This window comes from Balearica regulorum, chromosome 3 (assembly GCF_011004875.1).
Source record: "Balearica regulorum gibbericeps isolate bBalReg1 chromosome 3, bBalReg1.pri, whole genome shotgun sequence".
In the NCBI taxonomy this organism is placed as follows: domain Eukaryota; kingdom Metazoa; phylum Chordata; class Aves; order Gruiformes; family Gruidae; genus Balearica; species Balearica regulorum.
Genome location: NC_046186.1, coordinates 102,832,765 through 102,859,539, shown reverse-complemented (window position 1 = coordinate 102,859,539; position 26,775 = coordinate 102,832,765). Strand labels below are relative to the sequence as shown.

General features: G+C 38.6%; 1 protein-coding gene across 1 annotated transcript in view; it reads right to left on the bottom strand.

The window, feature by feature from the left end:
- Nucleotides 1-305: 305 nt before the first annotated feature.
- Nucleotides 306-26,775, bottom strand: part of KCNK2 (potassium two pore domain channel subfamily K member 2) — a 77,848-nt gene continuing 51,378 nt past the window's right edge. Inside the window, exons 5-7 of the mRNA XM_075749250.1 lie at nucleotides 25,737-25,923; nucleotides 17,027-17,166; nucleotides 306-2,519 (exon numbers count right to left, since the gene is read on the bottom strand). Coding sequence (XP_075605365.1) covers nucleotides 2,202-2,519; nucleotides 17,027-17,166; nucleotides 25,737-25,923 — 645 coding nt within the window. The 3' untranslated portion in view covers nucleotides 306-2,201. The remainder of the gene's footprint in view (nucleotides 2,520-17,026; nucleotides 17,167-25,736; nucleotides 25,924-26,775) is intronic.

Genomic DNA, 26,775 nt, shown 5'->3' with positions numbered 1-26,775 from the left:
AGGATGGAGCAATCGCCATCAGCTCTGTAGCACAGGGCAGGAGAAACTGCAGCCTGCCGAGTTTTTGAAATAAAATAGCAAGAAACACAATTTAAGGTACAGCAACCAAAGAGCATTCTTTTTAATATCAAGGAAAAAAAAATAATTTCTGTGCTGGGTGAGTCAAGCCTTTATTGCTAAACCAGCTTAAATTAAAGCAGGTGGCAAACTGGTATATTCTGTAACCAATGAAAGCACAAAAATCAGTTTCACAAATTATTTCTTAGCATTCCAGTTGTAGCAAGCAGGAGATTCAGAAAAGCTTATTTTAATTAAAAACTTTATTTTTCATTACAATTCACAGTTTGTACATGGCAAGACGAACCCTCGCCATGTGGACATTCAGAACACTGTGCTGGGGAGACAAAGGTCTTTGTTATAAGAGCATCGCTCGGTGCTGTGTCATGGAACTTCCTTAGTTTTAAAAGCGTACTCTCTGTAAATGTTAATTGACTGCTATTTACATTGAATTGACTGAATTTACATATTAACTTATATTTATTAGAAAACAAGCTAAGCATCCAAAAAACATTAACATTCATATCTTGCATGTTATCTAATGGTCAGAGATGCTGTAAGATTTGCCACTTGAATCATGCCCAATCAGCAAAGTCCCATTCTTTTTTTAATTTACACAGAGCCTAAATTATTCTTTAAGGCCTGTTCTATTCATTTTATGTACAGCCAGCTTACAATAGACTAACATAAGAAAAAAATGCAAAATTATCCATTCCACCCTGCATTTCTTCTGAATCTCATGTACACCTATAAGCAAAACAGAAGATACAAAATTAATGTGTTTTCTTAAAACCAATAAAGAAAACCCATAGTCTGGTTTAGATCTGCTTCTCGTCAGCCTATCCTGTCTGAACAATCATCGGTATTCAGATTGTGCTATTTATCAGCTCTTCTTCATGCCTGCACTTATATTCAGAGCCATCTCTATTTGAAATGTAGAAAGTCACAGTGATACCAGTTGCAACTGCATTCCCACGTTAGTCACAGCTCCGGCACAGGCAGCCACCGTACAGTGTGACATTCAGGAAAGCACTCCAGCAGGATTCCTGGGTAAAATATCATATGGCGTCTGGTGTGACTTGACTTAAAGAGGAAGTTAAGAATCCTTTTCATAGAGCAAATATCTGGCAGAAGGTTTATGCTTATTAAAAAAAAAAATCGCTGTATTTTTCTGCATTGTTCTCTGGATGTGGTTATTAGAATACAGCAATTAAAAGCCTCTCCTGCCTCTCCTCAAAATAGTAATTTTTGTTTGCTCTTGTCATCTACCAAATAATTTAGTGATAGATAAGCTGCAGATTTTTTGGTACATCTGACGCAGAGAAAAAGACAACTGCTGAACACTGCTTGAAAAAATAAGACCCGAACAGAGTCTGCAAATTCTACAAGTCAGTGTGGACAAGTATCAGCTGGACCTGAGTAAAACAAAATGCTTCTGGGGGAAATGTTTGCAACTTTTGAAACCGCAGTGCCTTTAAATTTAGAGCTAAGAACATCATTTGACGATTGTTGAGTTTTGGCATTCATTCATGCTGGTTGGTATCTTCATGACAGACACCTTTAAAACACCATCGTTTCAAGAAGAATGAAAGCTCAAATGAAATACACTTCTCATGCAAAAAAAAAAAACAAACCCAAAACAACCAACCAAACAAAAAACCATACAGGAACTGTAGAGGTTCTGGTTCTTCAAAAGATAAGGCACTGACAAAAATTTCTTAGGTAAAAGGCTGCATAAGAATTTCTTGCCATTTACAAATGTGTTGTAGTCCAGAAATGGTCCATTCCTAGGCTCAGTAAGGTAGACCCTGAAATTTTAAGGACTGATCCCTCAAAGCTACATTGTTACCATAAACAAGTGTGATTCATTCTTGAGGCCATATGGCACATTAGGAGAAGTGAAAAACAGTCTGGGCAGATAAAGGCAGAAGACATTGCTTGTTCCAGCATCTTGCGATAACAGAAGTGCCATTCATCTTTGTGTCTTTGAAGAGATGCGATGGTAACTCTGGACTGTAGTTTCTGTGGAGCTCATGCACACATATGAAATGCTATTAGCATTGATCATCGACAGGGTGGAGAAAAAAAGGTAAATGGCTAGTCTAAGCCAAGAGCTTCTCAAAGACTGGGATCCAAAGTCATGGCTACTTAATGTTTTCAATAACAGCTATCTCTTCTGCTGCACAGTGTGGTGTTAAACCATTCATGTAAATGCTGTCCGTCTTTGTTAGAGCTGGCAAGATGTCCTTCTCACTGGTGAGATGGTTGACTGATAGGGTCCTCTTGCAGGGAGTCAGGTCTTGATTGTGGCTGACGGCAAGTTCTGCAGAGAGCTTCCTTTTGATAGAGGTAGCCCGCTGGAACTTGTCATAGATCTCCACGCTCAGGCGCCTTCGAGTTTCTTTGAACTCTGCGGTGACGTTGGCCGTCCACTCCGCAGCATGGGCTCTGAATTCCCCTACCTGTGGCAAAAATAAAGAAGAAAAAAAAAAAAAAAAAAAAAAAGGAAGCGTTATGGGGCTGAGGACTTCAGACACTGTTTAGGCTCAAGAGCCCAATGAGCCTTTGGGCTATCAAAGAGCTGCTGCTGCCGCACAGATTTCTCATGCCGCAGGCTCACTCTTTTATTGAGAGCAACTAAACAAGAAGAAATGTTGCACTAGTAAGAGTTAACAATGATTCTGAAAACACAATAAACATCTTTTCTGCTAAATTTTCTTTAATTATAGGCAGTCAACAATAGAGCCCTGACAGCTGCACAGTACCCAGCTGGTCAGGGGATGCTGAAATCCCAGCAATCCAGGCTGTGCTATGTATTGTTACTAGGGTGCAGGGTTATTTATGAGCACTTTTACCATCTCTGGAAAGATCCCTGGGAGACTTGGCAAAGAACTTTCTAAATTTACACAGAAAAGCTTTTTTTAAAGGAAAACATCAGCTGCTTGTATTGTCTCTTTTTTGTGCTTGCCCAAACGTAGCACTAATACAGCAGCAGTTTCAGTCATGTCAACAACGTGTCTGCTTACCACCCAGACCGCACCAAAACGATACACTAAAAAGCAGCATGAAGACAATTGCAGAGTGGGACTCCGGGAGCTGTTACCCATCGCACCCAAAGGAAACGCAGCACACGGCTGCTGTGCAATTACCATACAGCTGGAGGGGGTATTTCCCCTGCTATGTCCAGATCTCTGGTCAGGTTGGCTGCAAGGTGCTCATTTGTATCATTGCCACCATTTTGTGAATGTGTGCGTGCGTGTGTGTGTATATATATATATATCTATCTATCTCCCCTACTACATGTTCAGTTCCTGTGCTCTAACTCTGTATGTGCTTATACCGACAGCCTTTATGGCAAAGGCTGATCCACTTCACTAAAAACTACCATAATTTTTACCCCTTAAGATTTCTTTTCACCATTTCAGTGTTTCAGAAATAGGAAAGCTGGAGCACCCCATGAGCATAAGCTCTGAGAGTACAGCTGAGGAGGGGGAGGAAAGCAGCTGCTGGCACAGAATCCCAAATTATCCTTATTTTTCCTCAGAGATGGCATTGAGGTAGACTGAACAGTTCACTCATAATAGTCTGAGCTGAACTATGGCCTTGTAATTTATACGCTATTTATAGTTTTGCTCTTGTATTTCAAACAGACCTCTGCTACAATATCAGATAAGTTATACATGTAGAGGAGGCAACTTTTGAGGAGATTATCTCATTATAACTGCAAAGGAAACAGGTTGTTTCTCTTTAAACCTCTGTTTTGTAGGCAGTTTAATAGTTGGAAAGTATAGCACAGGGAAGATAAGACTGCTGATAAATATAACTCCAAAGCAAGGCATTTCAGAAGAATTAACCCACTTAAATAAATTAGTCTAATTGGTACTGCTCAGTGCAGAATTTCAATCATTGCCAAGCAAGCTTGGACTCTGAGCACAGAAATAAAAAAAAAAAATTAATGCAGAGAAATATGGGGGATAAGCCATCAGAGAAAAGTGGCCATGGGCTTATTCATGCTTTGCAGTGCATTGGAAAACAGGAATGTAACGAAGGTAAAAAATAATCAGCTCACCCAGGAGTGACAGGGTTTCAGGAAAACTTTCCCCCTCCAGAAACAAAACAAAAAGATCTCTTTACCCAGGGGTCATTTTATTACATTTGTCTCAGCTTCAGTGAATTACACAGATGACTAATGTGGACCCATTATGTGTATTTTCTAAAACAAGGATTATTATCTGTAATACACAGAGGACTTGCCCAGCTGAATGATTATTAGTATTTAAATTGTGCAATTAGGATCAGACACACTGCACTTCAGATCTGAAAATAATGAAATCTGTAATGCTGAAACATTTCAGTTGCTACAATATTTTTAGTACAATATTTGTAGTAAACAAGTGATAAAAATGATAAGCAGTATCAGTGCACACCCTGGGGCAGCTTTGTCCTTCGCCAAAGCTTTCCTAAAGGCAGGCTGCTCAGGTTCTGGAGCATGCGTCTGTCCAGGGCAACAAAGAGCCAGTATACGGGCTCCTATTTTACCCTACACATTTGTATCCCTCACCAGCTGCGTAAGCATTCACCAGACCACTTATTTTGCTCAGGCGCACATCTCTGGCGTTGCATATGGTCACCTTCAAGGGATGTTATTAGACTGGTAGCTTTAAAATTGTGTCTTGGCAGCTACAAACATCTTGAACTGTCTCCCCATATGCTTTTTAACCTTCCTTTCACTAGTAATTTCAGCTCCCACTTCCTTCATGCTTTCCCAGCAAAGAAAAAAAAGCTGGCCACGCTTCTGAGGAAAACAAGTTCATGTGACCCTGAGGACAGGCTCACAATTCCCTCGCCAGCCCACCTCACCCCATGTTGGTGATGGACCTGTCTTGCACAGGGCAAGCTGCTATATTTTAACTCTTGTTTATGTAAGTTATTCAGGACAATTTTAAAATTGTAGTTGTTAGGATATCTGATCATTAAATTCTAATTAGATTTCTTTTGAGAAGCAAGTTCATGCAGCCAGCTGAAGAACATCATTAAATGTGCCTTTGGAGATGGGCTCATGTTCCAATTAAGGAGATGTGGAACATGAACGTGGTGGACTCAATTCTATCTTCCCATAGACCAGAGCTATGATGCTGCTTGGCGCAATTTCAGTTTTATAGGAAAATCATCAAAAAAAAATTGAAAAATGCAGTGCTATTGCTAAGCAGAATTGAAATGCGTTAGTAGTAAAACAGATAATTGGCACAGCATAAGAAACTAGAAGTTCAGTGCTGTGTGTGCCCCAAATTATTGCTTTCAGCCCCCAGCTTTTGTGTGAACTGAAATGCACTCAGAAATATTATCTCTTCAGAATAAAACTCTTAATTCCATAGCACTTATGAACTCAAGCACAAAAGGTTATAGGAAAAGAAATGTACAGTTTTTAACTGCCAGTGTACATAAGCAACTTGCTCTTGTAATTTAATCCCTCCTTTATCCATAGGGACATTTCTGTATGTGTTCAGGTTCTTCGTGTCCTTAGGGTATGACATTTTATCATATGGCATTACAGTTCCTCTTCATCTAGGGGCTGACAGCCACAAAACGTCTTATGCAAAGTGATTGAAATGCCAGTTGCCTATGCTGCTCAAACCCAAACTTATCTACCCACCATAACAATTGTTTACTTTTCTCCAATTCACGTGCCTCATTACAGCACACAGGTCTGTAGACTCTGCAGCTGTCATAGTTGGGGACAATGTGACACGAGGAAGAGGCCTCTTAGTCACAGTAATTATTGACAACTGAGTACTTCACATAAGGCTGAATGACACAAAATATTTCACAGGTAGTAGGAAAAACATGTCACAGTGATAGCACCTGACTCAGCCGTATGATAAGCAGTGCTAACCTGGTGATGCTGCTCACTCCTAACCTTCAGGGAATAGTAAAGGGGACACAGGTCCTACCCCAGCTTCAGGACTGACTTCCTCCACATCAAAATCCAAATTAGACTGCAAGGTGATAGACATAATTCACAAGAAGTATCAACTCTAACTTATTAACATTGTACTTTGAACATCAACAGCTAGTAACTTTATTATGTATTTATGAAGAAATACTCAACTGCCTTACAAGTCCAGGGAAGAGAGGTCTCAACGCCATATTTCTTGATAATTTGTCAATGGTATACACAACTAAGTATTCCAGACAGCACACGTCACCACAAAAAGCCAGATACTTTTCTACCAAATAAACAGCCAATTCCTTGCCCAGCACAGGCTGCCAGGCCTCCAGATACCACTGCAGATGGGCCTGGATATCCCACACATTCTGCATCGTATCTGACAGCCCCACGGGCATGGCTCAAATACCATGGGTCATCTCTAGTAGCATCTCTAAATGTCTATGTTAAGGTATCTCTGTCTACCCGTGGTGGAAGTGTCACAATTACTTTATTGGGATATAATGAGGAACAGCCTCTGAACAATTTTGAAGTGTGTCTTTGAAGTGATTCCTGTCCAAGTCACTTTTAATTTATTGGGCGTTTGTCTGTTTTTAACTATACATTAAAAAAAAATACTGCTTGAACTTCCTGAATGACCAAACAGCCCCCAGGCTGTGCACATACATTATCACCAGTATCATTTAAAGACAGACATACTGAATTTGACAGAGCTAGGAAAAAACATGGACATTGAGCAACCATTCCTTCACCTATTTCTGCCAAAACCCATCTAAATGAATAATGACCTAAAACTGGCTCTCAGCCAATATCACTGACAAGACCAAAACTCTCTATTCATTTTCATCACCACATTGTAGTTTTCTCACTGTCTAGCTGAGCTCCACACTTGAATAGAGGCCAACAGCATAACCCAGAATGTAAGTATGTCCAAAGAGATGCTACTGCTAAAAGAAAAAAGAAAAAAGTGAAGACACTGAAGCACCTGCTTCATTCTTCAGTACATTTACTCTAATTCCTTATACTTGTCAGGAGTTTGGGGATTTTTCTGGACACTCCGCTCACAACAGATAACCAAATAATTATACAAAGAAAACAGAAAACTGCCCACCACACAGGAAGACCACTCATCCTATTAAGTGTGGTCTGGACTGCACACGCCATGTAGCCATAACCTTTACATGGAGTAATCTGTACTTTGAATTAAGCCACATCTGTGGTCTAACAGAAAAAAAAGCCAAGCCTAATTAAGGACATCCTTTAAATAGACCAAAATGAATACACGCTTGTCTAACTTAACTTCGCCTTAGTTTTTCTCCTGTCGGGGAGAATCTAGAAAAATCTCAAGATTACAGTATGACCAGTTAATCTACTTCTGTTTACAGAGTGCGAAGAAAGATATCCTGCTTAGATCGAACTCAGATATGACATGAAAGTTATGATATGCTTGGGAGGAGCTAAACCACTAAGTACCAAATAGGAAAAAAATTTTCATTTTCTTGCATAACATATATAATGGTAATTTTTTTTTTTTAAATAATGTGTGTAGCTTTTTATTTCATAGCTGTACTATATGTTGTTTCCCTTGGCATACAGGGCTCATACATTTTACAATGGCCATGTTACTGCAAGCCAAAAAAAAAAAAAAGAATTAAAAAGCAAGTAGATGAGCTGGAGATACCAATTTGACTTCATTTTAGGGAAAAAAGTGGCCGTCCTTACAGATATTCTTAACAGTCTAGATGTTCTTCAGTATATAAATTCTAACATTTATCCCTAACGCATTCTCCAGACTCTCACAGCTTCATTTTTCCTTTCCAATGCACTTTTTCTGTTACTTAAAAATAACACATCCAATTAACCTCTCCATGATATGCTACTCAGAGATAAAACTAGAAAGAGCATGTACATGTCACATTATCCAGGCAGAAGAGTACATAACATTTTGTCTCAGCTTTCAAGAAACTCATCCAGCATTTGCAGAAATTGTTCTTAATGTCCCACTTAAATGAAATAATAAAAAAAAAAATAGGTACAGAGAGGGTTGATGGGTTTAACAATGCAGTTGCTGGGTGGGTTGATTCCCTGCGTGGGTAGGAGGGTTTGTCTATCTGCCATCTCACTTTCCTGCAGTTCTGGGCAAGCATACACCACTTCTTCCCACCTGAGCTACAGCTGTCCGCAAATTTATGTTGACTACATCAGTTGTCTATAGGCTAGAGAAGACTGGAGTGCAGAAGTGAAAAAGACAAGTTTCACAGACATTTTTATTGAAGCCTGTGCATTTCCTGTATGCTAAGGGAATCTCATTTATAGTCCAACTAAATAAATTCCTGTCACAATTATCTGTTTTTTAGTATTTCTGTAATTTTAGCATTAAGTACCCAAACTCTGTTATGCTGTAATCTGTGGACAGGTATTTAGAGAAGACTGTGCTCTACTTGTGTTTAAAAGGTAAGCAGTAACAAAATGCAACATAGAAATACCACAGGCACTGATGAGATACCCATGCTGAGCCTTCCCAGGTGTTTGACTACTATTTCTAGTCCTTCATTCTGTCAGGACCTCAGCTGTGTAGCAGAGCACTCTTCTACACCAGGTCTTTAAGGTCTTTAAGCTACCAGACTTTAATTTCAAAGTGAATGGCACAAATGAACCAGTACGTGATCTTTTTTGTTCCCCTGACTGCTATATATGTACCTCTTTCAGGCAAATATTAGAGGGTAAAAGATTCTATCTTGTGAAATTGCCACCTTCTGCAGTAACATTTAAATCACATAGACAGTTGTTGTATTTTTGTAGCCATGGTGGTCAGAAATGTTTTGGGAATGATGCTCTCCCACTGGAAATTGGATTATTCAGTCCTGTAATAAGTAATGTTTGTGAGTTCATTCTGGTGAGCAATGATTGTTTGGTTTCACCCACATAACTTCCATGAGCACATCTGATGCCTTGGATGAAATAAACCACATTCTCCAACGGGAATGCAGAGAGCCCATGAATTTTGATTATTTTTTTGTGGAAGAACATCTATGGTGGCAGCTGTGGGAATATGTTTTGTGGAGAAGTGACAGATGGCAGATGCAGAAATGGCCCTTTTGCTCTATCATGGTCTGATTCAACAAGATAAAAACAGGTAGCCTACAAAATAAAATAAAAAAATCATGTCTACAAAACCAGAACCAGATATACTAACAGTCACCACATTTATTTTGTTTTACCTCTGTTTTCCCAGAAATATGAACACTCCTATGTTAGATACCTCCTCAGAACTGCTATTGAATATTGCCCATCAGACACCAGTATGCATAGAGCTGCGTATGTCTGTGTGTCTCAACATTGTACACAAGTTATTGGCCTGATTATCTGAGTCCCTAATGTTCTGCCTTATTAAGAAACTTCCAAAGATAAAAAAAGATGCTGACATTTTCCTATCAAAATCAGCTGTTCTATTTAGTGGCTTCATCTACCTCAGAGAGCCATCCAACCCCTCTTTCCACCTGATGAGAGTGAATGACATCCACCTGAATTAACCACAAGAAACTATTTAGGTTTACATCAAGCTCTACCAGCCGAGCCTAAGGTGATTCAGGAGAACAGCGTGTATTCTCTGTCTGCATGATACAGCCAATGACTTTGCTGTGGCCAGAAATAGCAAACGTTTTAAGAATCATACGAGAAGCATAATGAAACCCAAGCCACAGGCAGTTGAAAGACTGTTTCAACTTTCTCCCACAGGAAAGAGACAACAACTGTTTCATAAACTCATTCGACTTTTTTTAGCTTATAAAGATATGCTAAAGAAAACAAAAAAGGACTTTTAATTTTGCCTTGGTACTGAGTAAGGAATGGCTATTGTAACTACATGGTCAAGTTCCAGTAAAAACTATTTATTTCTTAACTTTCTATGTCAATATCTGGAGTGATTTTTGTGTGAAATACTAAAGCTCCACTTTGGTTGTTCAACACTAGTATTACAACTGCACTCATCCTTTGTAAAGGGAAGTATTCCATAGTTTCTTCAGCCCTTTTTATCTATGACTGCAAAGCAGTTTCCTCACTGCCAACACAACTTCTTGAAGATGCAAGGTTATTCTGCTGAACTGGCTTTGTCTGGGGGCTCGTCCACAAGACGGCTACCAAATGCATACACACTCTGCATTACTAACACGTTTTGCTGTCTTTTCCTAACAATATCCAAGCACTAAGATTAGCTTAAAGTTTTCAGGAATGTTAATCATGAAGATGTGGGCTGAACAGATTCCAGATTAAATGTCGCTCTGTTAAATCACAGGTATATTTGTCACAGTAACCTGTAGGATCGATTACATCTTGTCTCCAAAAATCAAGATTTCCTAATGAAAACCATGATAATGTACATTCAGGGAATCCTCACGGGTAATTAACTCCAAGAAATGCCACTGCTATAACTGAGTTCTCTTTAATCAATTTATCTTATTATGAAGTCACTTGCTCCAGTCTTATTTTTGCAAATTCAATAGCTCTCACCATCGCTACCCGAGAAGGCATTTCCCTCTCCCCTGAACCGTCCAGTCAACATGGCGAGGCAAGGGGGAGCGCTGTGGGAGAGCAGGACCAGGCATAGGGGCTGGCAGGCGAGGTGCCAACAGTGCCCCCCGACCTCGGCAGCCACAGCGTGCTGTGCTGCTCCGTGGACATGTGTTTCGGCAGCATGCCTCTTGTAACCAGCGCCACACCAGCATCCATCGCTTCAGGACCTGGTACTTAGCATGCAATAACAAAACAGCTGTGTCTCTCTCTGGCTTTCATATGCCCGGCTAAGATGCACAATATAAATATAAACAACATAAATATATACCACACCAAAATGATAGTGGTGTAGATGTTACCTTTGCGTGCACTGAACCTGAAGTTAAGCAGGCATCACATGTCCAAAGCGCACAAAGCTATGAAGGAAGACATCTCAAAAGAAGTGTCAAAAACCATCAGCAGACCAGTTTTCTGGGACTCGCAGAACAACATGTTCTTTCATATTCCTTATTACAGATAGTACTACAGTGTACTTGTAAAAGAGTGATCGATACAGAAACTCAGTATTACAGGCTGTTGCTAGGGCAGGATGAGAACACCACCAGGATGATTTATAATGTCTTGAGAAGGGAAGAGAAAATGGCATTCAAAACCAGGTCAGCCATTTCTACCTTCTCCTTATGCCAAAACCACTCTTCATACATCTGAGACTCAGAGAGGTTATGGAGGGACTGGACTCCCATCTTCCATTTTTGAGGGGGTTTTTTTGTCCTGTCACTAGTCAGATTTGGAGACCCACAGCTGTATTTAGTGTAGAAACATTTTATATTTTTCCCCATCTCACAGAAATTATTAGAAACAATCACCTTTTTGAATGTGGCCATTCTTTCTCAAATACACTTTTCTGAACATCTTGGATGGACTGGAAAAACTTAATGCTAGGCAGACTTCTCTTCAGATGGCTCTTTTGCCATTTTTGTAGCGCTCTGCATTCTTTCTGAAGTTTAGACCACAGATCTAGGGACTGTTTTCTGGTATATACCTTTTAATAACATCTGCAGCAGTAATGCCACTTGCTTGCACATCCTAGAATTGTCACTCCTATTAATCATTGCCTTGCAAAAGCACTTCATATGCTATTGCTTTGCCATCATGACTGTCTTCCACACGTATTTTTGATTAAGTGCTTTCCAGGAACAGACTTCCATCAAGTCAGTCTGACCTACCCATTGACCTGGGTAGCCCACCAGGCTGAAGAGTTATTATCACCTTCATTTTTAAGTGAGCAGATTTTGTTTCTTAAAACAGCAAGAGTCAGGTTAAGAGCTCACCACCACTGAAAGAACTTCTCCGTCCTCCTCCTTGGTCACACACCCTCACTGAATAGCCTCTGAGGCCTATCTGTTTGCCTGGTATGGCAGTTCAACTCACTAAACCCTTGCAAAACTGTTTCTTACTTGGGTCCACCCATTGTTTCATCTTTTCATGGTTACAGCCTTCATTTAGGGTCCCTCTTTGGGGAATCTAAGAGATGGGTTCAAGTTCTCTTTAGGCTGGGACCCTTATGCTGGGTGAGCACCCTTAGCCTGAAGCTAGGAAAAATGAAAAGAAACCAAATGTTATAGGGAGTGTGATAATCTCCATGGCATTGTCATGACAAGGCTAATTCTGTTTTGACAGGCATGAGAGACAGCTCTGCCACTGATGCCAAGAAGATTAAACTGAGTGATGATTCAGATGAGTCAAATTTGTTTAATTTGTTTATAAACATCAAAGATAACAATTGCCTCTTGAATTTCCCCAAGAAGTGAGTGTGCTATTTCTCATGAAATTTTAGGCTTGGTCTTGAAGTTGGATCCATATTGTTCAACTCAAAAGAAAGACACCCAGCATGAAAAAGCACTTGTCCAAACTAGGCCAATGTCTAACATGAGTCAGTCACCTGGACTCTTGATATACAGTGAGGAGAATGGGCTCTTCCAGGATGCAATTAATTTCATATGGTATATGCCTTAAAAAAATTCACATGGATCATGCTAGAAACACTCATTTCCTTCCACTGACTATAACGGGAATGTAGATGGCTAGGTCAGATGTTGGTATCTACATTGGAGAGGAATCCCATCTTCACTGATTTGAAAGGAGTCTGGACTAGAGCTTAACAAAGAGAATATCATGAGGCCAAGGGACATAAGCATTTATTTTTTTTTTTAAAAAAAGGGGGAATTTGAAATTTATAGCCCAAATGGCTAAGATTTTTGGTTGGGTAGGCATTTTTGCTGGAAACACTGAAATTCAGAAGCTGCTGCATACTGAAGTAAAAGAAAAATATGACAAGGGAGAAATTCCTGCTGAAATTTTAACTTTCAAAGCGACTAAAATGAGAAGACTTTAAAAGTGCTCTGAGTAATCAGAGTACAGAGAATAATGAAGAGGAGGGAGTTTAAGGCAAGCTAGTACAGCTGAAGCTGAACTTCAGAGACAGATCGCCTACTTAAGACTACAGCACACAGCATGTTCCAGTGACTTTCTGACACTTCATCTATCTTACTGTACGAGCTGCTTCCAGCAGCAAATCTATCCTTCTAAAACTCCCACTTCTGTCTCTACTTGTCTTTCACGTCCCTCCCCATTTGATGCCTTCAAAACTCTCAAGAGTTTTTCAGGAAACAAAAGCCACCTGAGCAACTGACAGACATTCTGGATATCTGGATTTTAATATCAAAATACAGTATTATTGTGGATCAGTGCATATCTGATCAGCTCAGTTCCACTTGCACATGGCAAACTTTCCTGGTAGTATCCTGAAAAAAAATAGATGTTTTATTTTGTTGAAACAGTGAAATGCATTACTGCCACAAAGTCTTATGTAAACTGCTTTTAAGAACAATGCAGCTGCATTAAGAAAAATGGGAACAGGACTATAGATATTAGGTAATAATTCATTATCAGCATGCTCGCTTCCTGGAATATGAAGGTTTCCTTTCACAATATACACCCTAAATATGCTAAATTTTTTTTTTTTCTTTAGACTACAGGAAAAGGCTAAAAGGAGCTGCCTATCAAAAGGGATATCAAATACCTTGGCTGATATACGGTTTTGGTTGTTGAGGGGAAGTAAAGAGAGGGGTTTTTCAACACTTGCAACCCCTCTGTCTTCATCCTGGACTCTGGTACAACTCACTAGACTTGGCTTGCTTGGTCTTAGACTGCTGAAACCAACACAACTGATCACCACTGAATGACATGCTCCCTCCCTAAAACATGGTAGGCTACTACTATTTTTTTCATGAAAGGTACAAATCCTACACAAAATCTTGTAGGAGTTGATACCCATAGTGAGTAAGTTTCATGAAGGAAGACTGAAACAGTTTAATATAATTCCTAGGAATTATAAGACACTGACAGTTTTCAGGGTGCATTAATTACGGTCCTAAAGATTTTATCATAGCCTCTGTCTCCCAGTAGATTTCAGTATATAACATTGTTTCTAATTTTGAAGGCTACCTTTAGGTATAATGAGCTATTTCCCCAAGGACTGACCGAACGTTTCCTTAGACAGTTAAAGAACCATACTGAGTAGAAATGAATGCAATGGAAAATCCTAGTTCGATTTGAACTCCACATAGTTTCCTCTGCTATAATCAGCATCCACAGAAGCTAGAACAGACCATTGTAAATTTAGGTCTAACTCATAAAACAGACAAGACAAGAAAATCAGAGTCTCCTCTGGCTTCTGCTGGCATAGAGGAGACTTGATGACTACATTTCCACTAAATTCCCTCAGCTTCTTCACTCAAATTTTCCTAGGCAGATAGTAAGAATGAGCTAAGAGCAGCAGTTTTTATCATAAAAAGCTACCTGTAAAGTGAATGTTCGTACAATGCAATGCTTCTGTTCAAACACAGCAAATCTTACAACAAGATGCAATATATTTATAACTTTCTTCCTACAAATTATCATTACGATAGAATGCAGAAATAATTTTTCATATTTTCTAACTAGCACACAACTTGTACTATGCCATAATTCAGTTCTCAAATTGGTTTCTGTCATTTTTAAAACTAGCATTTTTAAACTGCTAAAACACTTTCTTTCTGCTACGAATTCTCAGACATGTCTGAGCAATGGCTTAAGAAGTTGGGGGGGCGGAGATTTCTGAACATCAGAGATATGATTAATTGAACAAATGCTACGAATTATGTTATGTCTGTCTTTAGCCTAACCTAACACATGAAACGCTCATATACAGCAAAATCCTGAGTACCTGCATCAGCCAAAAGAATTTGGATATATCTGAAGAATGAGGTTTCCCTTTCTGTAGACAAAATGAATCTGCTTGTTTAGGCTACAAAGGTGAGAACGAATGGAAAGATGAAATAGGACATACATTCCTGGTGCCTGAGAAAAGAAAGTTTGGCATAGCACTGTGCTGCATAACCTGGCAAATGGAGTTTTACTTGATAAAACTAGGAACGTGTTTAATATGTTAAAGGAATCCATGAGCTTGTTCTGTTCACATTTCTTTAAATCTTTTCCAAAGTTAGTCTATATTGAAATAACTTCAGTATAAAGTAAAAATAAGATATCATAAAATTCAAACATTCTTAATATATTATCATCATTATAATAATATTGATAATGAGTCACTGTAAACAAGATTAAACCCTCAGGGTGCTACATACAATTATAGTCAAGATAGCATCTCATCCAGAGACCTTACTGGAAGGGTATGCGAAGAGCGAGGTTAGAGACCAGATGAATTCTAGGAAGTAGCGTGAAGAACTAAACTGTCACCAGTGTCTGAGGAAATGCAACAAAACCAAGCCTGAACAAGGTATTTTTGCATAGTCCCAAGTCATAGTGCCTCAGCTATATCACTTTTTTTCCAAGAATCTAGAAATGAGGAACCCAGGGAAACTAAATGCAGTTTAGGAAATGCCCCAAGTTGAGAACAGTTCGACACTAGGAGAGCGCACAGGGGAAACACCACACGTACTTGCGAGCTCTTACAACTTCCATGTGCAGAGGGAAAAATGGGCTAGACCGACCTAATTCCAAAGTTCAAAATAACAAAAAAAAACCCCACCATGCAAGTTAATGGCATTTGAAATGATCTATTGGTTTTTACTGCAGCCAGTGTAAATCATGCAGGTTGGGTGTTAAAGACACCCTCAGTGCTTTTCCAGAAAACAAAATTGTGATCCTGCAAACTGTTGAACTTGCAAATGGGAACACTTGTGCGATACCCGCTGCTCCGTTTCTGTGAAGGACACTAGTAAAGCTCATTGTGTGAGGAAAGTTATAAATATCCCTTCAAATTTACAGCACAGGAGAAAAAGATGATACTCTTCAAATGAAACGGATCAAATAAATGTTGTCCTCTGCTTCAGAGTTAAGTGTTTATGAAATGCTTGGTGACAGTGTACTTAGAGCAGAGCCGCCACAATGACGTCTCTAACTATAAAGAGCTATGATCATCGCAAGGGCAATAAAGAGGGCTGCCCACCCCACGTGCCTCACAAGGTGGGCTTAATCCTACCCAAGTGCCCAGCTCCCATCCTCCTGCCTGCTGTCACCATCGCGGTCAGAAAGCGGCAGGGACCCCGAGGGCCTGTAGGGAGTGAGGGTATCCAGGGGTACGCTGCCCTTTACAGCAAGGGCTTTGGGAACTCAAGGATTGCCAGGATTACATCTAGGTGTTGATGCCATGCCCTATAGCCAGGAAAACTATTCAAAATGATCTCAGTAGTAGGCTACTGCACAGTAACCAACATATTCATTCCATCAAAAAGAAATTAGAGCTTTTATGTTTAACTAACTGATGTGCGCAGAGGAACTGAAGTTAAATTAGAGGGAAATAATACGTTGCTTAAAACAAAATGAATTTATTTCTCAAACTTCTAGTAAAACTTGAAGTGTGCTAGCTGCCAAAGGAAGTTTTATTTATCCTCTAACATTTATCATTTCTTAAATGATAAAATTTTAAGTAAAATATTGCAGCATCATTGGAATGATAAATACACATTGACAAGTAAAAATATATTGGAACTGAAAGCAATGCATCTGACTACAAATAACTAGGTATTATGGTAAAATACAACCAGGCATATTTAAATAATTAATTTCAATACCTTGCATGATATGAAACATTTATTCTCTTACCACTATAAAATTATCAAAGGTATTTGAATATAACTACTATAAAGACTACATTCTACTGTCTAGAATAATCCCTTTAGATAAGTTTTTCCTGTAAGTCAGGTGCAGATGTGCATATACACTTATTTTAATAATACATTTAATCTAATTTTATATGCAGCCATGTAAAAATCACTGTGTATTTGACCAGACTGCTACAAAGTTTGCTGCTGTTTGAGCCACAGCATATACTTCATACATAAACAGCTTTGACCCATGCCCTAAGAGCAAAAGCAGCTATAAGCTCACCTGGCTTCTAATTAAATCTTTTAAAAAGTAGTATTTCTTCCCCTTTCAAAGTGTTCTTACCTCTTCCTTTGTCTTTTTTGATATGACTCTTAGCCAGTCTCCAATCATGCTGAGGACAGCTGCAAAGTAAGCAAGCCCAACAAGGATCCAGAACCACACCACTGGCTTATAAAAATCTAGGTACTCAATATCTGATCCCCCTGAAAAAACAACACAATTAAAATTAAAACAGACTTAACTATTAAGTGCAAAACTGTTTTTAAATTAATGTTTTTCCTAATAAAAAAAGTTATGTTTCTTACAACTTCTTCTATTTTCTTACCCATGGAAAAATGCATAGCAAAACATTTTGTTGAATTTGAATAAACAGTGATCTAAACTCATCCACTCTTCCAAACACAATTTCAAGTATGCAGATTGTAGAGGGTGATTGCTAATCATTAATAATAATTTAAAAATGAACACAAACAAATCAGTTTCTGATTTATCATTATTGAAGGTAGAGGTCATTGAGGATAGCTTGAATAAAAGGACTTCCCACCTGTTCCAAATAACAATGCTGTAGTAAATTTTAAGTATTGCTCTGGAATATGTAACATGTTCATATCCTGAGAAACATAGTTTTGCAAGAACTTTGAAACACATCTCAATACTTACATGAATCCTTTAGCCCTAGTAAAGGAGAATAGCACCTGCATTAACAAACATTATCATCTCCATTTTGCAGAGGAGGAAATCAGGGTGCAGGGATGTGAGCTGAACTGATCGTACTCAAAAAAAGGTGGATAAAATAGATGTTAGCTGAAGGCAGCTTTTTTGAATCCCACTGCTGTAAGCACCAGTCACTTAATTCCTTCCAAGGTTAAAGTAAAAAGGATAAATTTCAGAGATGTCTGTAATAGAGCTTCCAGGTACAATACAGCTATAGAGAACAGATGTCTTATTTCCACACAAAAACAAAAGTTATGTTCATCCAGAGCTCTTGACAACACAAAATAACCCACATTTCACATCTCGCAGTACAATAAAACAGAAGCCTTAAACTTGCAATTCAGCTGTGTTACAACAAATAAAAACCAGGCTCCTAGTTTGGGTTGCTGCAAGTAGAAGTTTGATGTGAGTATCTACCCACAATTCAAGAGACCCTACAGTAAAACTTTTTCAGGCATATTAAAGTAGTCTGTACAGGTACATAATGTGTTGCTTCATGTACCTGTATATTGAAGCAGTCAAAGGAAAATTGGCACCAAAATATCAAGCATCTTGTTATAGAACAAGATCAGCTCCCATGAAGAGTAATGTTTTTTCCTAACTTACTATCTAATCATCACAGAGATTACGTGCAAATAAAAGAATTTTACTGATTATTATCTTTGTATGGAAGCCCTCATAGACAGAAATTTTGTTATTCTCATGCCAATAAGCCTTTTCATCAATAAAATTCGTTGAGTTGTAGTGGTTTACTCAACTATCCAAGAGATGAATCCATATTGCAAAAATGAATATACTTTGACACCTGCACAGTCACAAGTAAGGTAGAAGACAGGGTTCCGTCTGGAACAGAAGACAGCCAACCAAAGGGTTGAGTTTGTCACAGCCCAAGACAAACAAGATATCAGAAATTAAGCAATTTGTTAACATCATCCAGCTCACATCAATCCAGTCAAACAGGATTTTAGGGATTATTTGCCCAAATTTATTGTCATTCAAAGGAATGGTTGATTACCACCATGCCTCTGTTCTGTCAGCAACTAGTAATGAACCATGCTCATTGGTTCACATTCTTCTCCAGCTGTTCATACAATGCACAAGAAAGTATCATAAAGCATCCACTCAGCTACTTTCTAGTTTTTGGTGTGTTAAGTTTATAAACTGAAACAGGACCCTAACTCTGCCAGTCTTCAGGGAGCAATTCCTTTGCAATTTATACCTAATTTGTTTACAGCAAGGTTAATTAGCAGGGCAGGAGTTAGGACACATTCATAGTCAATCAAGAGTTTTCTTTACTGTCTGGCCAGGAGATGGCTCCATCTAGCCATGCCCAAAGGAGTTCCTAAAGTTAGGAGTTCAGCTTTCCTAAAGTTAGAAAGGGACAGTCAACGACCCTGTAGGAAAAGGCTTAACAGCTCAAATCTTTATTGGCTGTTGAGTTTCTGAATTTCCAGGCCTCCTTGGGTGAAGTCTCAATTTAATGGAATACCAGGGAGAGAGAGACATACCTAAGGATGTTTGTCCTGAGATAACTACTCTCCTGAGATGCTTAAACATCAGAGTGCTACAATGCAGTTACCTAGGAAAGTCATCAAATACAATTTCACTGGTAGGAAAATATGATCAAAAGTCAACTGTACTGAATTTAAGTAAATGAAATTCATTTACTACTGATTTACAATTCACATAAATGGGTATGAATGTATTTGGATATGAGTACGCATAGATAAATATATTTGTACTGAAGTATACAAGATAATTCATCTAATGATTTTACTAGTAACATTGTAAAAAGTATACCAGCATGATACATTTGCATGGATTTTTCATAGCATAACTTCATAGCATAAACTTAATAATGCTATCATCTTTTGCAAAGCAGATCATTTTATTTAGCCCCTTAAGAAGCAAAATGCTGAGAAGGCAGAAGCTGAATTTTGTTGTTTGCTTGGCAAAACCAATTTTGTGGCCCAAGGGACAAACTTTTTTCCAACTTTGGCCTCTACCTGAAATAGGTTACAACCACAATAAAGAAGAAATATCTCCTCAGCTGGAGTGTACTTACTCTTTAACTAGAAATCTCACTGCCATAATCTTTTACCAAGAGCAGCCATAGTTTATTGCCAAGATGTTTGGTGGTAAAGATTTGATCTGAAGTCCATTAAAGTCTGTGAGAAATCAAGAGTTTTTCCATCCATCTTCAGACTATTGTATTGCTGCTGCCACCATTCTTACATCTGCCAAACAACTTTTAAATCATTTGGGATTTTCAACACTTTGGAAGGCATAGGTTGTTTTATGGCCCAAACACATATTCCTTACTGAGGTGAAAATCTCTGTGTTTTAGTGAAGGATGGCATTAGAGAAGGTTTCAGGGGTGCATTAGGCCAGATTTGGTCCTCAGATAAGGGATCAGGCTTTCAAACATATGTATTTTTTACTTAATTACATAAACCAAGTACATTTTAAGTAAATAATTTTCTTTATTGTTGCCGCTCTTTCCCCCATTCTTTTTACAGCTAACTGACTCAAAATAGAAACATGAAATCATTTCTGTAAAGTTGTCTGGTTTTGTTTCCATTTTTGCTTCAAAAGTAGAAGCAGAGCATAGAAAGTTCTGTTGGTGTTGAGTATCTTAATTTCATACCAGCACGGATTTCTGGGTTATTCAACAACTAGCCCTTCAAACCAGAAGATGTCTTTTTTTTTTTTTTTATCAGCAGCACAAATTATTCTGAGTATAGAAATGTGATTAAATCCAAACACAGTTTTAATTGCAGTACAATGCGTAGCTGTCCATCACCCCTACTGTGACAGACCTGACCAAGAGGCTTATCCAGAAACATCATTTGTCCCACTCCAAAGAAATATGGAGGTTCAGCCCTGCAGCTGGAAAGGAATTACCTCCGAGGACTGCAAAAAGGGACGGAGAAAGGCTAGGTGATGCAGAGACGCAGAAAAGCGGCATGCTTGGGACAAGATAACATCGCACTGTCTGTGAGAGAGAATGTAAGTAGGCTATATGAGTTACTTGATGCCACTCAGTGGAAAATGGAGAGCTACTTCAGAATACAAAGCACAGCTATAAAACACTCCTTACACGCTGTCCTATACAGAAATCAAGTGAGACACGGCATGCTGACTTAAGCTTAAAGCAGGCTGCATGGTTCACACCAGACAGCCCCTCTTATGGACGTGAAGTCCTGAGGTGGCAAAGAGCACTTCCAAATGCCAAGAAAAGGCACAACGCCTGCAGGAGAGCACACAGCTCTCTTACGGGATGCTCGACATGCACCTCTTGCTCGGCACGATGGCAATTTCTTTCTGTAGAGGTCTTTCTGCTGGGTAAGTAATATCACATAGTGAGAGCAGATCAACTTGGCTGCTCTGACACCAGGTGAAGCGTTCCAGTTCAGTGACATTAAAGGAGACTAAAATATCTCAGTACTTCACAGACTGGATCTCAGGCCAAGCAATACAGTGCAGACCCGGATATCTGTATTACAGTAGCAACACAGCAAATTTGATTGCAGACCAAAACAGTAAAGCAGCAATAAGCTAAAAAAAAAAAAAATAAATATCAGAGCTCAAACAAGGAAAAAAACCCAACAAAACCCAAACAAAGAAACCAAGAGAGTTAGAATACATTTTTAAAGTGAGACATGCAAAACTCCGATCTGTTGAATTGGACTGATCACAGTGTAAACTTATATCATCATTATGCCACGCTGTAAAACAGACTACTGATGTGCTATTTATATTTCTGACCTCTACTTAATTCAGTCAAGTTTTGGGCATCTCATCTAATTTAGATTTGAAACCTTTTAGATTAACTCCCTTAGAAATATTTGACTATACCTTCCAATCTGCATTGCAGTTGCAGGATTTATCTGCACATATGAACACTGCCATGTTAGACATATATATACACACATGTACCTCAGTGCTAACTTTAGTACCCAATATCTTTCATCATACTAAAAAAATGACACATTTGGCATTAAAAGATCTTTTTCTTATCTCTTTCACAGAATATTCGTATTATTGGCTGGATTTTCTTCTGTCATATTAAAGTCTATGATTTCTCTTGAAAATATGAAAGGGGATGTTTGACAATGCCCTAATTTTCATGAGACAGTGCAGGCTGTAGTACAGTCTCTTTTTTTGTGAAAAGCTACAACAATAAACTTGCTTCAGTTATAAAAAAACATTTATTTCCCTACAAAAAATTAAAAAAAATTCAACCCCTCCAAAAACTAGAAAAATCAAACCATTTCATAAGAGAGCAACATTAAGTTTGTTTTTTGGAATTACCATTCATATATTTTCTTGAACATGCACTACTCCTCGCATGCACCTTGAGCGATCAGTCTTATGTTTGCCTTAAGGCTTCTCTTGCTGGTGGAAATTGCAGCTGAAATTTCCTTGGGCTCCAAACAGCAACCTAGATTCTGAGTGCAAATGGGATGTTTTGTCATTGTAGTTTCTGGGAACAGAGTACTTGGTCTCCAGTACAAGTGAGAAGAAACTTGTAGAAAAATTCTGGAGAACTCTACAAGAATTTCTAATATGACAATCTGCACTACAGCCTTTAACACCATTATGTTCCTGAATCCCAAGTTCTTCTGGCGGCACCTTCTTGGCACAGCTATTCAGGAACACTCTCTCCTTCACCTACTAAGAGTTCTTCAAGGTTTCTCTTCAGCTCTTACCTGCGGCTGTGCCAGAAAGCAGCAAGTTCCATGTTAGTGAAAAGTGACAGATATTCTAAGAAATGTTTCTTTTAATCCCTATACACCTGTTATCACAGCCACGACATATGTATGTAGGGCTTGCAAACTTACGGGTTTTTTCTTCTGGGATGACAGTTCCCCCCCCAAAAAAAAAAGTTACCAGAATATTTGGAACTTTTCAAATATTTAGGAATTTTGGATTTGAATTTTTGAGGGAGCTTTATGAGCCAAAACTGACACATAATCATGAAATATCCCATGGCCCTCCATTATGCTACAAGAATTGCCAATTTTATTTGTATTGCTAAAAGACTTCATTTCACTATAATTGTAAATTAGAGTATCACTGCTCACCATTCTGCTTTAGATCAGACTGTAATTCTGAATGGAAGAAGGTAATTTTCAGTCTCAGTATTATTTAAGAAACATGCCTTTCTGGCCAGGAAAAAAAAAAAAAAAGAAATTAATGCCAGCTTGAGCTTTTTTTCCAAATGCATTGCCATCTAGGCACTAAGTAGACTGAAGTGTCATTCTGCCTGCTGCCTGCCTCACCATGACAAATCAGAATGGAGAACATCATGTTCTAGAGCCACAATTTCAGATGCAATACTCATAGTCATTCTATCATAACAATCTCCCCTACAGCCTTGTACAACATTACATGCCTTAACTCTACATGCTTGTTTTGCCCCTGTTTATGTGACTCAGCTTTCCAAGACTTCAAGGAGCAAGTGTTCTAGATGAAGCCTAACACAAAAATATCAATGGCCCTTAGTGTCTGTGTGGTCATTATGACTTACCTAAAAGAAAAACATGCAAACCAGAAAAATCATAAAGACAATTTACTAATTCATTAGCATGCAAAAGATTCTACATACTTCCTCAAAATTAATAGAGAAGCCTAGCCCTTAAGACAAATTTTATCAGCTCTATTGAGAAGTTGCAATGTCAGTTTTCTTCAAATAGCTTGGGTTTTATGCACACTGAAGACCGTAAGCTTCCACAATGCAAACCACAGTCAATTAATACCTTACCTATTTTTCAGAATTTGTATTTAACTAGACAATTATGTACTGGAATGACAAGAAAACAAATGGATCTTTCTGAAAAATCCTACAAGTCATCTGCCATAAACTGAGTATGTTAGTCCACACGAAGATGATCATATTGTCAACTGAAAATATTTTATCTGTGACAAAATATAGTTCAATGGCAATGTTAACCTCCCAGTTATGATGGAGATAGATAGTCATCTAACCCTGTTCTCTTGAGCATCATCTCTGGAAGTACAATTCTCACGCAGTGAAACTTTAAGTCAATAACATGTTACCGTACAAATGCAAGTGTTGTGGATGTTACTCTAAAGGAAAATAGAAAACATTCATGACATTTTTACATCATGCATTTACAGTGGAACTTTAAAATAAAAAAATATATATGAAGTGAACCATAAAAGACCATAAGCTATAGAACAATGTAATTCAAGGACATTCTGTAGAAAAGGAAAGTGTTTCCTGGTAAAATTAAAAAAACAGACATGATGTAGGAACAAATTATGATATCAAGTGGTCTACAAATAGAAGAATTCATGGAAATTTATAATGAGAGCAATGATGAATGTACTCAGTGTTCTAGTTAGAGCCAAGTGGGCCATTTCACATAATGCTTTACAGTAAATATAACCAGGCCATTATATACTATTCTTTTTATTCCCTGATGTACATGTATCCCTCAAGAATGAAAGTCTAAAACACCCAGACTCTTGGCTTGGAAACAGCATATTTTACTTAGTTCTAGTTAAAATCTGACCAGAATCACAAATTTCTGAAGACAAAATGGAAATAAAAAAAAACAATATGGGAAAGGAAAAGGGAGAAATCAGTGAGACACATTCAAAAGAAATAGAGAAACATCACAAAAAACCTACATAAAAGTCCTAATAAATTTCATTCGCCATTTTACAGCCCAGTTCCATATAAGAATCTTTGGCAACTTCTCACTTGGCCTTCATTTTTTAAGCAGCTTGCATAACTTAGTGCCTTCAACACTAACTAAATTTCCCCCATTTTACCCAAATCATTTATGAATACGACAAATAGTTTAGACACTTCAGATGTCTCTGTGAGACTTCATCAACCTAAAAAAACCCGACACTTTTGGCAGTGACAAGACCAGTCACATTCTTGCCATCAAGGCAAACTTAGGCAGGCCGGCAAGTCATTTGGAGGAGCTACCCAACCTGAGACCCTTACATTGATGCACTTGGACTCCTGCAACAGCTGTGGCTACAGATGGGACACAGGAGGAGCCCATGCCATGTGGATGTCTACTAGAAAGGCTTCCCTCCAGCAGGGTAGCTCACTGACAGCAGCCCAGCTCCGCTGTCCTTCTCGAGTGCCTTTCTCAGCTACCTCTGCCTTAGAGTTCAGAGATAGGAGAGAGGCATCTCATGAAAGAGAAAGAGGATAGTGCTGCATCAGAAGAAGTGTAAGATCAGGCAAATTTTGGACTCAGCAGAAAGCTCTGAATTTCTAATCCTCACCTCAACACATCCCTGACTCAGACCAACACACTTCAATGCAGACAACATATGCTTACTCAATCTTACTCTGAGAAGCAGCCTAACACCTCTAACACCTTGTCAAGATAAAATCTGATGCAGAGAACTGGACCAAGAGTTTTTTAGCTCAGTTTGACAATGTTATTTACAACCAATCCAATCCAAGTTAATAGAACCATAAAAGTTGGACACGTTATCTATGGGTTGTGCTAAACCTTCTCCTTACATTATAACACACACACAAAGCATACACAGCAAACAAAAGAAAGCACAGAAGCAGGATCCAATAGTAACAGAGACATCTCAATGGCAGAAACAGAGCTCTGGAACAACACTTTGAAAGTAAGAGATGCACACAAAACCTATGTCATATAACTTCACAAATGTGAGACATTTCAAGTGATTCCACCTGAAAAAATATTCAGACTAAAATACTGTATTAATTCTTGCAATTCACTCAATCTGTAAGAACAAAAAAATCTACATAAAAATTAAGTAAAACATCTTTTAACAGTGCAGGAGAAAAAAAAATGAAGTATGAAGAGACAGAGACCATGCATTTTGTTGTCCCACCTCCTCTCTCTAGCCTGCCACATGATCCAGGATGGGGGCTGGCCCCCTCACATGCACAGACACAAGAATGATAAGGGGTAAAGTTGGGAGAGGCACCACAACAGAGATGTGTCTGTCCCAAAACAATACAAAATGCAGAACATATATCACTGTGCAAAATATTATAAGATTAGGAGTTACGAGAAAGTCTTACCTGCAACATAGTCACCAAATCCAATGGTAGTTAAAGTGATAACCACAAAGTAAATAGCATCTAGAGTGCTCCAGCCTTCTATGTGCTTGAATATAACTGCAGGAAGAGCAACAAACAGCACGCAGCCAAACAGTATGAATATTATTGTTGAAATTATGCGAATCTTTGTCTGACTCACATTCCATTTCTGGAAAGGGAAGGGGAAAGAGAGGAAACCCATCGTTAATAGAACTGCACCATTGTACATAAACACCTGTCACCCACAGTGAGCACTACGTTGCTCAAGAGGACAGTGCGTTACAATTCTCAAACACACAGGAAATCAAAGCAGGGGTTTATTTTGAAAGGGTTTTCAGAGCAAACATGACTACCCTAGGAAATATTTGCTAGCAGGAAATACAGAGCAGCGCTGGACTCTTCATTGCAGCCAGGTTTGTGATCTAGATGAGTGGCATGTGTAGAATTCATTAATATTAACAGCTGATCACGCTGAAGTTCTGAATGGGGGCTAGATATTTGAGTCAGCTTCACGTAGTGCTTGCACCAGTGATGTCCCTACTTTTGTGCATCCACAAACAACTAAAAAAAGGCAAATTTTAACAATACAGTTCTCTCTAATCAAGTAACTGGCTAAACAGAACCACAGAAATAAAGCTGGAAGGGACAGATCACCTCTTCCAAGTTTGCCTCAAGACAGAAACAACCCAACTAAGCCACTGCTGACACATTACTGGCCAGGCAATACGTGATCATGCTTGTCATGTTCTTGTCATCAGAAAGTTTTGCTAATGCTTAACTTCCATCTCATCTCCTTCAGTTTAAGTAAGTCTGCTATTTAAGATCTTATGCAAGGCAAAGAAACAAATTGCCACTTTGCTCTTTCCAGCAAACTTTTACAGGGGTTTTCTTTCAGTCACATATTCTTTAGACCAAATAATTTCTTTCAGTCTTTCTTCACCCATCCATTCTCATTGCTATCCCTTGGCTCCACCAACCAATTCACATTTCATTAGGTGTTGTACTCAAAACTAGATATGTA